The sequence below is a fragment of the Procambarus clarkii genome, chromosome 56 (assembly GCF_040958095.1).
Source record: "Procambarus clarkii isolate CNS0578487 chromosome 56, FALCON_Pclarkii_2.0, whole genome shotgun sequence".
NCBI classification, from domain to species: domain Eukaryota; kingdom Metazoa; phylum Arthropoda; class Malacostraca; order Decapoda; family Cambaridae; genus Procambarus; species Procambarus clarkii.
The window spans coordinates 8855657-8867548 of NC_091205.1; the positions used below are offsets into that span (position 1 = coordinate 8855657).

Consider the following 11892-nt stretch of genomic DNA (forward strand, 5'->3'; position numbering starts at 1 on the left):
TGAAAAAATAAGCTAATTCCCTACCGTTGTATGTATCATCATCTCTGACTGACGTGTAGGGGTGCGAGGTGTCAACTTGTGACGAGAACTGCTGCTGAGGTCCCAATTCAGCAACTAAAGTTCGAGCTAGAGGAACTATGGCCCTCTTTGTCCTCCTACAGTCAGATTGCAGAAGATTGGGTACTCTTGACCCGGGGCAGACCACAGTACCAGGGTACCAATATGATGATCTGTCAGAATGAGAATTATTCAAGGGACATAGATGGTAAACACGAGTAATAACACGGAGGGAGAGATGACCAATTAAGAGTATGACTGCGGCCTACAGTCACCACGTAATCCAAAGCTGTCTCACCTTCACTATATGTTACTCTCGTAATGCACAATACACCGCACCTTATAAAAAATGAAATTGAATGAAAAATAGTAAAGCTACGTTAACAAAGTTAAATACGCTTACCATAAATTACCACTTGGCACCAGTACCTGAGTGAAGCTCCTAGGACAGGCCCCCATATAACTTGTGACGGTAACGCGTTGGTGTTCGGCTGTTTAAGGCTAGGGGTATGGCCTCGTCACATAGTTATAAAAAAAAATAGAAAAACTGGAACTTCGTCTGTGGTAAGGTAAGGAGAAGACACACAAAACACAAGTAAACTTTAACAATGAAATTTTAATTACGTTAAATAAATCAAAACATGAATAAAATGCACAAACAAATTCTTATAATAAAATCAATCAAAATAATAAGAATAATTAGATGACACAATGAAAAGTTACGTTAAGGCAAAATAACAAGAAGTGCAATACAAAAGTAAATGGGAGGTGTTGGAATATTGGCTTTAAGCCACCACTTCTCTCAGTACACGCTAGCGTCTAGCCGGGAGGAGTGGTGACAACGAGAGCACTGAACATTCTGAGGTATGAGGTTGGGGCGACCCCAGACATCAAGTAGTATGGGGGGGCGAGTGCAGGTGCAGCCAGACCGGCGACCAATCAGCGGAGCCGGTAGCGATCAACATGTAGTTTGGTGGTTTGAGTCCGAACAGGTGGCTGGCTGCATACGTTTTGCTCACCCTGGCAAGCCTTGCTGGTGTTGTTGTTGTTGTTGGACATGTCTTCCATAGTCGTTTTATATAATTTCAACGACGTGTTTGTGGAGGGAAGAGCAGGCTCAATCTCTTGAAGGAGATTATTGTCACAGGGAAAACACCATTTGTCATATAGATACTCTTCTTAAAGATTCACCCATTTTGTACCAGCAAGATAACATATAAGATTTTAAGGGTTGACGAATGTTAATCTTCTTGTTTGATAAACTGTGCACTTGAGACATAGTTAATAAGAACACGCCAATATATAAGACAACAAAACGTTTTCAGATTCTTTCACACCACTTTCCAGCAACTTTTATAATTTATATAAATTATTTGAGGGAATAATACATAAATTATATATTTAAACATGATATTAGTGTTTAGTGGAATGCATAAGGAGTCAAATTGTGTTAAAAAGAGCGATTTTTAGAAAATTTGGAAAACTTTTTTTTTTTTATCATAGAATAACTAAATGTATTTTGAAGGTTTCATTCAGCCATTAAATATCATTCACAATTTATTAATGAATTTTACAAAAAACACCATAAATTTTATATTTAAACATGTAAAAACTATTTGTAATACATTAGGAACAAAATAGTTGTAGAAAAACAATTTATTATAAAACCTTTGTGTTTGGATTTTTTGATCAAAAAAGTTTCTCAAAGGCTCTCCTGCACCATTCTCAATGCAAATCATTCTTACACCTATGGGAAGAGATAGACGAACGTTTTCTATACGATTTGTGTTTGCTGGGATAAGGGTAGTGACGGTGAAAGTGATGCAGGTAAACTGAATATAAGTTTTCTAACTGTAAAAATGCGTACTTTAGAAATAAATCGTGAGATAGAGTGGAAGAAGTTAGAAATAGAACGAGAAATGAAAGAAAAGGAAATAGCGAAGGAAACGGCTTTGAAAGAGAAGGAAATGGAAATGAAGCGTTTAGAATTATAAGAAAGGAAAGAAGAGCGAGAAAGAGAAGAAAGGAGAGAGAGAGAGAAGAACGAGAAAGGGAAGAAAAGGAGAAGGAAAGACAACACGAGTTAGAAGTGCTACGATTAGGTGGTCAGAGGAAAACAATGGAAACAAGTAGTTTTGATCCAGTAAGGAATATAAAGATGGTCCCTAAATTCAACGAAAAGGAAGTTTCGAAGTTCTTCGCCGCCTTCGAGAAGGTTGCTGCCTCTTTGGATTGGCCGAAGGAGAATTGGGCCATCATGATACAGTCCGTCTTGACTGGGAAGGCCCAAATTGCCTACTCCACGATGTCCCTTGATGACTCCAGTGATTACGACAAGGTGAAGTAGGTAGTGCTCATGGCTTACCAGTTGGTGCCTGAGGCTTATAGGCAGAAGTTCAGGAACCTGAAAAAGACCTCGGAACACACGTTCACCAAGTTTGCGACCATCAAGGAACAGCTTTTTCAGGAGTGGTGTGCTTCTCGGAAGGTAAAGACGAAAGAAGACCTCGAGCAGCTCATACTGTTAGAGGATTTCAAAGACTGCCTATCAGGGGATCTGAAGACATACTTAGAGGAACAACAGCTGGAGACCTTAAGTGCAGCAGCCACTATGGCTGAAGAATACATCTTGATGCATAGGCCTTCTGCTAGGTATGTCCCAAAGACCTACTCGAGATATTCGGCCAAACATAAACCGGAGGATAAGATTGCCCCTCGTAGTGCCGCCAAGTCAACCCCAGATAGTCCTAGGAGGTTTAGTTCAAAAAGGGACATAATGTGTTGGACCTGTGGAAAGAAAGGGCACATCGCGGCTAGGTATCATAGCAGTGTGGGTAACAATCCACGTAGGGAAGTTATGCTGGTAAGTAATATAGTACCACCGATGGCCATCCTAGAGAAGAGGAAAGAGTTGTTCGCCCCATATACTTCACAAGGGTATTTATCAAGTGACCACTCGGGTATGCCTGTGGTAGTACTCAGGGACAGTGGAGCTGCCCAGTCTCTGATTTTGGAAAAGTCCTTACCCGAGGGTGTATCAGCGAATGGGACACAGAAGGTAATCCTAGGTGGTTTTCCTTCCACATTGTACGTTGCCCCTTTGATAAAGGTGCATTTAGAGTCCCAACACTTTAAAGGCGAGTGTAAGTTAGCTGTGGTGGACAGTCTTCCCATAGAAGTAATTGACGTTATTTTGGCCAATGACATAGCCCTAGGTTTGTTACCTAACCATCCCCTGGTCATGGAAGATCCAGTGTGTGAAGAGACAAGTTCAATTGCGGTAGTGCAAACAAGGTCTCAGGCTCAAATCCAGGTACCATCAGATTTAAATGCTTTGTTTGACTCTCCTCCTATCCCACAGGTTACGAGTAGCCATTCACCAGACCTGCCCGTCCCGATGCCAGTTCCTGAATGCTGGACTCGAGCCCGTCTGCTAGAAGAGCAAAGGAAGGACCCTCAAGTACAGAAGTTGGCAAAGACCATGGAATCTCCTACGAAAGGAGGTGACCTGTACGTCTGGTCGAATGAAGTACTGTGTCACAGGTGTCCACCAAAATACCCCCAGTCAACTGAGGTAGGTAAGCAGATAGGTTGAAACACGGCTGGGACGACTAAGTTGTTAGAAACGGCTCATGCCGATAGATTTGCTGGACATGGTGGGGTTTCGAAAACCTTTCATCGACTAGCTAAGTGTTTTTACTAGCCACACATGAAGAAGGACGTTTGTCGCTTCTGCAAAACCTGCCACGCCTGCCAGATGGCAGGGAAAGCAAACCAGCCTGTCCCCAAAGCTCCTTTATGCCCCATCTCATTCATGGGTGAGCCCTTCAAGCACCTCATTCTGGATATAGTTGGCCCGCTTCCGCCTTTTACATCAAGGGTGCAGTATTTGCTCACTATATTAGATCGGGTTAGTAGGTACCCAGAAGCGATCCCCTTAAGACCATCACAGCTAAGGTCTTGGTGAAACATCTACTCTGGTTCGTCTCGCGATATGGTCTCCCTAAGACCATTCAGACGGATCAGGGATCGAATTTTATGTCTCGTTTGTTTCGCCAACAGATCGCCGACCTGGGAATCCAACAGATTACCTCCAGTGCCTACCATCCCGAGTCGCAAGGAGCTTTGGAGCGTTTCCACCAGACGCTGAAGGGCATGCTTAGGAAGTTTTGCTATGACCGGCAGAGTAAGTGGGTTGAAGACCTACCCTACCTCCTATTTGCGGTAAGATTAGTGCCTAATGAATCGCTAGGAATCTCCCCATTCGAAATGATTTATGGCCACTCTGTGAGAGGTCCCTTAGAAGTGGCATGAGACCATTTGGCTGGACGAGGAGACCGACGTAGACGTTGTGGACTGGCTGTCATGTTCACAGAAAACGGTACCATCCATTTTCTATGTGCGGCGGCTCAGATGCCAGAAGAGGTAAACAGGAGCGTACAGGATGCCCGCCAAGTTTGGAAGCTGCTAGTCATGTATCAGTTTAAGTATTAAAGTCAATAACCAAGCAATGGCTTTAAATCAATCCTACAACCAAGACTTCCTCAGTAACACACAACACCACATTGGCGATGAGGATGAACTGTGAACACAGGTATTTCTTGAGCTTAAAACACAAGGAAGGAGCATGCTGTCTCGCCTGGAGGAGGAAGAGTAGCTGTCTGTGAGCACCATACCCGATGCTGTGTGCTAACCAATGCTGTGTGCTAACCAATGCTGTGTGCTAAACGATGCTGTGTGCTAACCAATGCTATGTGCTAACCAATGCTGTGTGCTACCCAAGCTGTGCTGACTGAAGCTGAGTACTGAGGAATCTGGAAATCTGCCAACACTGTGTACAAAACGACGCTTTGATGCTGTATACAAAACCAGATGTTTTGTATATGAAATGCGCTCTGTGCCACAATTCTTCATGCTGTGAACTGGCTGCTGTGCCAACTGCTGTGCTGCTGTGAGTAGGAACAACACATGTACACAAGGGCTAGGTAAGAAGTCAGTTGCTGCTGTATTGTGCTATACTGTGAACTTTTGCATTAAAATGCTTGAGTGCTTTGCAAAATTAAAGTAATTACAGTGAATTCTTAACTAACATATACAGTGCAGTAAGTGTTTAGTATTCTGAGGAACATTTAAGTGATAAGTTTACTTTTATTCAGTAAAAATGGCAAATATACCTCAGTTTCCTGCATTTGATCCTGACTGTGACCAGACAAACCTGTCACAGAGGTGGATCAAATGGCTTAAAAGGTTTGAAAATTTGTTGATAGTTTCTGACATCAAAAGTGCTGAAAGAAAGCGTGCCTTTCTACTTTATTATGCAGGTGATCAAGTTTGTGACATCTTTGACACACTGAAAGACACTGGTGGTGCCAAAGATTATGACATTGTCAAAGCCAAATTAACAGAGCACTTCAAACCAAGACAAAATACTGCAATGGAAATTATGCATTTCAGGAGAGCCAGACAACTCTCTAATGAAACTGTTGATCAATACCATACACGTCTGCAGGGTTTAGCAACCCATTGTGAGCTTGCTGATGTTGACAAAGAAATCAAACAGCAAATAATTGAAACATGCACATCTACACGTCTCCGTCGAAGAGCTCTAGAACTTGTTGATGATGAAAGTTCTCTTACCACGTGATGCTGCACGTGATGCTCGTGTCATGGAGTGCAGTGCCAACAACGGTTTTGCCACTGTTACTAACAGTGATGAGGTACGTAAGGTTCTGGGAGGACACCGTGATCAAAGAAGATATCATGGCAAACCTAACAGCAAATTGAGCCGAGAACCACATCACAAATGGGGTCAAGGAACAAGACTCAAGCAGTCACAACGACCCACATCAGAGGGTGTCAACAATAAATGTTACAATTGTGGAGGAGACTACCCACACCAAGGTAATATTTGTCCTGCTCAAGGTAAGAAGTGCTATGAGTGTGGAAAACTAAGTCATTTTGGTGCTATGTGTCGTTCCGCACTAAAGAAACCACAGTCAGTGAATAAAAGCACTGTACGAGGATCACGTCATATGGGTCGAGGTAGTAAACACAATATTGCACCTCATATCCAAAATGTTAATAATTTACAAGACAACATTTCATTACAACCAGTCTCAGATGACAGTGAATGTGATTACATTTATGGAGTACAATCAATCACAGAATGGAATGATCTTCCAAACAACCCAGAGACTATAGTATACATTGCTGGCATTTGTCTCAAAGTTCTCATTGACACTGGATCAAACATTGACACCATTGCTGAATGTCACTATAAAAAATTTAAAAAACAGTTCCCAAAGCTTGAGAACTATAATGGCACAGCCACTGCCTATGCTTCAAAGGTAGCCTTGCCAGTGATTGGAACTTGCACTGCAGAGATTAAGTCAAAGAATGCAATGCTCACTACTACATTCCATGTTGTTAGGAATGCAAAGGAGTCTCTACTCAGTTACAAGACTTCAACCAAATTGGGGCTACTTCAGCTTTCTAATGCTGTAGCAGTGGAATCTGCAAACAATGTTGATGGTATTGTTGCTGAATTTTTTGGTCGATTTGAACCAATGGATTGTTCTACTGATAGCAAAGTTCATCTGCACATCAACCCAGATGTAATTCAAGTTGCCGAGTAATATGTACACTCTGTAACCTGTGATGCAGTCCCTTTGGCTCTCACTCTTGATGAAATCCGTACTGCAACTCTAGAGGACCCAACTCTGCAAGCAACAGTGGATGCATTGACGAAGAAAAAAGTTTCCACGCATCCCACCCTCAGGAGTTGACCAAGATGCATTCAAAGCACTTGAACGCATCCAGACAGAATTAAGTGTTACGCAACAACGCGACACCGTGCTGCGAGGTACTCGTATTGTCATTCCTGCTGTTCTCCAGCAACGTGCTCTGAAGCTTGCACATCAAGGACACCAAGGTCTTGTTAGGACCAAACAGCTGCTACGAGAAAAGGTGTGGTTTCCTGGCATTGATCGTCAAGCAAAGGACATGCATGATGCCTGTGTCCCTTGCCAAGCTGCAGTGGATACTTCAAGACCAACACCTCTACAACCTTCACCACTACCTGCTACACCATGGACGGAAGTATCGATGGACTTCTGCGGACCGCTACCAACTGGAGAGTACTTGATGGTAGTCATTGATGATCACTCACGTTATCCAGAAGTAGAAATCATCACTTCCACATCTGCAAAGGCTGTCATCCCGAAACTCGACAAGATCTTTTCAAACTTTGGCATTCCTGAAGTTGTCAAGACGGACAATGGACCGCCAGTTAATGGACAGGACTTCGTCAATTTTGCTGCGAATATTGGATTCAAACACCGCCGTGTTATGCCACTACATCCTCAAGCAAATGGAGAAGTCGAGAGATTCATGCAACCTCTCATGAAAGCGGTACGCTGTGCTCATGCCGAAGGACGATCCTGGAAACAAGCTATGTATGCTTTTCTCAGGAACTACCGTGCAACGCCACATGGAACACTGGGCAAGTCGCCTGGTGAACTTTTATTTGGACGTCCTATGAGGATCGCACTACCTGTCATGCCAGCCGAGGTAACGGATAAACGTCTCGCTCAGAAGGATGCACTAGCCAAGGGCAAAATGAAAATTGCTCATGATCAACGTGCAAAAGAACAATTCATAAAGGTTGGAGACACTGTTCTCGTTAAAAAGAAAAAAGAGAGAAAGCTAGATATGCCGTATGATACAAAACCATATAAAGTGATTAGTGTAAAAGGAACTATGGTAACAGCTAGTAATAGAGATCATAGTATAACACGTAATATGGCTTATTTCAAAGTGATTCCAACTAGTGTAGAAAATGATGAAGTGCAAAGTCATACAAAGGAAAAAGAAAAATGACTTATAACCCAACAAACAATTCATCAAGGGATATTCTTGTATTTAAGGACTCTCGTCCTAAGCATCATGTTAAATGCCCTACATGATTTAATGATTAATTGTGTTCCTAGGTAATGCAAAGTATTTACTGATTATGCCAAATTAAATTTAATATTGTTTGAATAATGCAGATCTCTCATTCAATATCTTGCAACTTTGTATTACAGTTTCTTTCATGTTTGTTTAACATTGCATATGTATTTTTAACATTCAAATCCTTTGTGGTAAGGAGTAAGTTGTTTAAATTCTTTGTGTGCTTAATTAATGTTAAATGTATGCAATATCTCTTGATATGTTAATAACTTACTTTTTGTCAATAACTTTGCTTTTGTGCTACAAGCATGATAGACATCCTGTATTCATTCTTTTTAAAGAAAAGGAGGGATGTCATGTTCACAGAAAACGGTACCATCCGTTTTCTATGTGCGGCGGCTCAGACGCCAGAAGAGGTAAACAGGAGCGTACAGGATGCCCGCCAAGCTTGGAAGCTGCTAGTCATGTATCAGTTTAAGTATTAAATTCAATAACCAAGCAATGGCTTTATATCAACCCTACAACCAAGACTTCCTCAGTAACACACAACACCACAGTGGCTATCTACAAATAAAGGCAGGTTGTTCTCTGCTTGGGAGATGGCAAAGAAAACCTTAGAGAATACTCAGAAGACCACCAAGAGCAAGTATGATAAGAGGACCAAACAAAGGAATTTCCTAGTATGAGATCTAGTCTTGGTATGTACTCCCGCAGTGACCGGAAGTTTGAGCGCTAAATTTGTAGGTCCTTACCAGGTCGTGAAAAAGGTTACTAATCACAATTACCTTCTTAACACCCCAGACCGCAGAAAGAAGGAAACTTTAGTTCATGTTAACATGATTAAAAAATATGAGGGCCAAGATACACTCCCAATAACCATAGTGACAACTAAAGATGACATTGAGGAGGATGAGGATGTACTAACTAACTCAGAGGTTCTATATAAATTGCAGGCAAAACTGACACATGTGGCCGGAGGAGATCAACCATCATTACTGAAAATGATCCAGAGATACAAGACAATCTTCAGAGATGTTCCAGAACTAACATCTGTCCTACAGCATGACGTTTAACTGGAGGAAGGAGTCCGGCCTATAAAGCAACACCCCTACCGACTCAATCCCCTGAAGAAAAAGGTGGTGGAAAATGAGGTGGAGTACATGTTGAAACACCATCTGATAGCCCCAAGCACGAGCCCATGGTCATCCCCGATACTACTAGTGCCCAAACCTGGTAAGAAATACCGTTTCTGTACTGATTATCGCCAGGTGAATAATGTCACAGTAGCTGATACCTATCCTCTCCCCAGAGTAGAGAAATGTCTCGATGCCATAGGCAAAGCTAGCTACCTGACGAAATTAGACCTATTTAAGGGCTATTGGCAAGTTCCCCTCACGGAGAGGGCCAAACCCATCTCTGCGTTCGTGACTCCCGACGGCCTGTTTGAATGTCAGGTGATGCCGTTTGGGATGAAAAACGCAGCATCCACCTTCCAGAGGCTGATGGGTATTGTGTTGCGTGACGTAGAAAACACCTTGGTCTACATGATGATGTATTAATATATGATATTAATTGGCAGGACCATCTACGTCACATAGAGGACTTCTTCGAGGCCATGCTCCAGTCAGGGTTGGTAGTCAACCTGCACAAATCTGAGTTTGTCAAAACCTCTGTCATCTTTTTTGGTCATAAGGTAGGAGGAGGATGGATTGCGCCAAAGGCCAGCAAGGTAGAGGCAATAGTCCAGTACCCTACACCAGCCACCAGGAAGGACGTCTTGCGTTTCCTTGGCATGGCTGGTTTCTACCGTAAGTTTGTCCCTAACTTTTCATCCATCGCCGCCCCCCTGACAAATCTTTTGAGGAAGGGTGTGACACTGTTGTGGGATGAACATTGCCTGGAAGCCTTTGAGAACCTCAAAGCGAGTCTAATCTCTTCTCCAATCCTCAGGTCCCCAAGTTTTGAGGATAGATTTATCCTAACAGTCGATGCTTCCGACTATGGCCTGGGGTCCGTATTATCCCAGACGGATGAAAAAGGGGTGGAAAATCCTGTAGCCTACCATTCTAAGAAGTTTACCTCCAGTCAGCTCAACTATTCCGTCATAGAGAAAGAGACGTCGACTTTAATCAGTTCAGTCCAACACTTTGAAGTGTATCTAACTAGTAATAGTCATCCTATCCTCATACGAACTGACCACAACCCTCTAAAGTTTCTCGCCCAGTTTAAGCAGAAGAATCTTCGACTCACCAGATGGAGTCTACATCTGCAACAATATCCCCTCCAGATTGAGCACATCAAAGGAGTGGATAACGTTGTAGCTGATGCATTGTCACGCATCTGACCAACTGATTAATTTGGTTTGTTTCCTTTATTGTTTTTAGAAACCCAAACCAAATTCTTTTTGGTGGGGAGGTGTTACGAACCAGAATTCCTCACCCGAGCATGGAGCAGTGAAGTCCACGCCATCTGTGAGTCCGCTCCCGAAAACCCCACAACATGGACGATGCCATCTAGTGGTGACAGGATATGCCGGCAATAGGCGCTGGATTCCTGTCCTAGTCGGCTCGCGAAGTAGCCGCTGCTGACCTCTGGTGAGGTGGCACTTAGACAGTGAACGCCATCTACAGAGCGAAGAGGTGGACGTTTGTGTCTAAGCTAGTAAGCGAAGTTTCCTAGTGGTCCCATGTAGTGTCCCAGTACTGATGATGTGTCTGCTTTCACAGAGTCAACCTAGGACGGTTGTGAGGTACGCTGAATCAGTCTACCCAAGGCAGCCAAGGTCTCTTCACCAGTCTGCTTTGTAGAAGCTGTGAACCACCCCCGGACAAACTCTGCTGAGTGTGTGATTGCCTGCCTGAGGAGTGGCAGTAACGGGATTTGCCGTATCCGAGGCTGGCTGGTGGAAGAGACCGCCCACTGCGTTGCCGACCGAGGAGAGTGACCAGCGAGTCACACGAGGCTCCTGGCTAGGGCTCGCAATCCTAGTATTAGTCGTGGAGTGGCCTAACAGCGAGGCTGACTAGTACCTGCCAGCTATAGGCTGGACTGTGGTTGTTGGCCATCACGACGAGGCACCCAGTGGGATTGTGATTTGGCTGGCCTGTGGCCAGGGTGGATTCATCGTGGGTTCTGGGCCACGGAAGAGGAAACCAGGAAAGGCTACCCAGAGTGAGCATCACCAAGTGTCCAGTGTCTTCGGAGGAAGACGAAGATGTATATACTGTGTAGGAATAATTCCCTTTTGTGACATAAATTTACATATGGTGGTGGGAAAATATATATATATATATATAAAGGAATATATATATATATATATATATATATATATATTATATATATATATATATATGCGGAAAATCCACAGAGAAATATGAAATGAGGTGAACGTTTCGGCTTTGTTAAAGCCTTTGTCAACACCAGACTGACTGACAATCAGTCAGTCTGGTGTTGACAAAGGCTTTAACAAAGCCGAAACGTTCACCTCATTTCATATTTCTCTGTGGATTTTCCGCATAAAATGATCAGTGTTTTGTGATCGTCAATTGCATATATATATATATATATATATATATATATATATATATATATATATATATATATATATATATATATATATATATATATATATATATATATATATATATATATATATATATATATAAATTAGTATACTTGTGTATTTAATGTACCTCCCCCCGTTGTTTTAACTTGCGTTACGGAGCTCACCCCTTGAAAGCCTCTACTAACTTGGGGCCGGATACCCCAAAAAACTATTACCATCAGAAAAGAACCCGGTTGTGTCCCAGTAGGGCCGTAACACTATCGCCGTACCTATCGATGATTTCTATGTTGTTTGTTAAGATTTCTCTGGTGATGGTCTGG

General features: G+C 42.8%; 1 protein-coding gene across 1 annotated transcript; it reads left to right on the forward strand.

Annotated features, from left to right (window-relative positions):
- The first annotated feature begins 2413 nt into the window (after nt 1-2413).
- Nucleotides 2414-10351, forward strand: LOC138353159 (uncharacterized). Its single transcript, XM_069306025.1, has 7 exons — nt 2414-3631; nt 3761-3967; nt 4120-4281; nt 6546-6671; nt 8763-8924; nt 9276-9461; nt 9587-10351. Exons 1-7 carry the CDS (start codon nt 2414-2416, stop codon nt 10349-10351), a joined length of 2826 nt encoding a protein of 941 aa, XP_069162126.1.
- The last annotated feature ends 1541 nt before the right edge of the window (nt 10352-11892 follow it).

What these genes read in the sequence shown, in the direction of transcription:
- LOC138353159 (XM_069306025.1), top strand. Translation starts at nt 2,414, where the DNA reads ATGGCTTACCAGTTGGTGCCTGAGGCTTATAGGCAGAAGTTCAGGAAC. An exon ending in TGCTCACTATATTAGATCGG is followed by an intron (nt 3,968 to 4,119) that starts GTTAGTAGGTAC and finishes TTTCGCCAACAG; the next exon opens with ATCGCCGACCTGGGAATCCA. An exon ending in TACCCTACCTCCTATTTGCG is followed by an intron (nt 4,282 to 6,545) that starts GTAAGATTAGTG and finishes GGGCTACTTCAG; the next exon opens with CTTTCTAATGCTGTAGCAGT.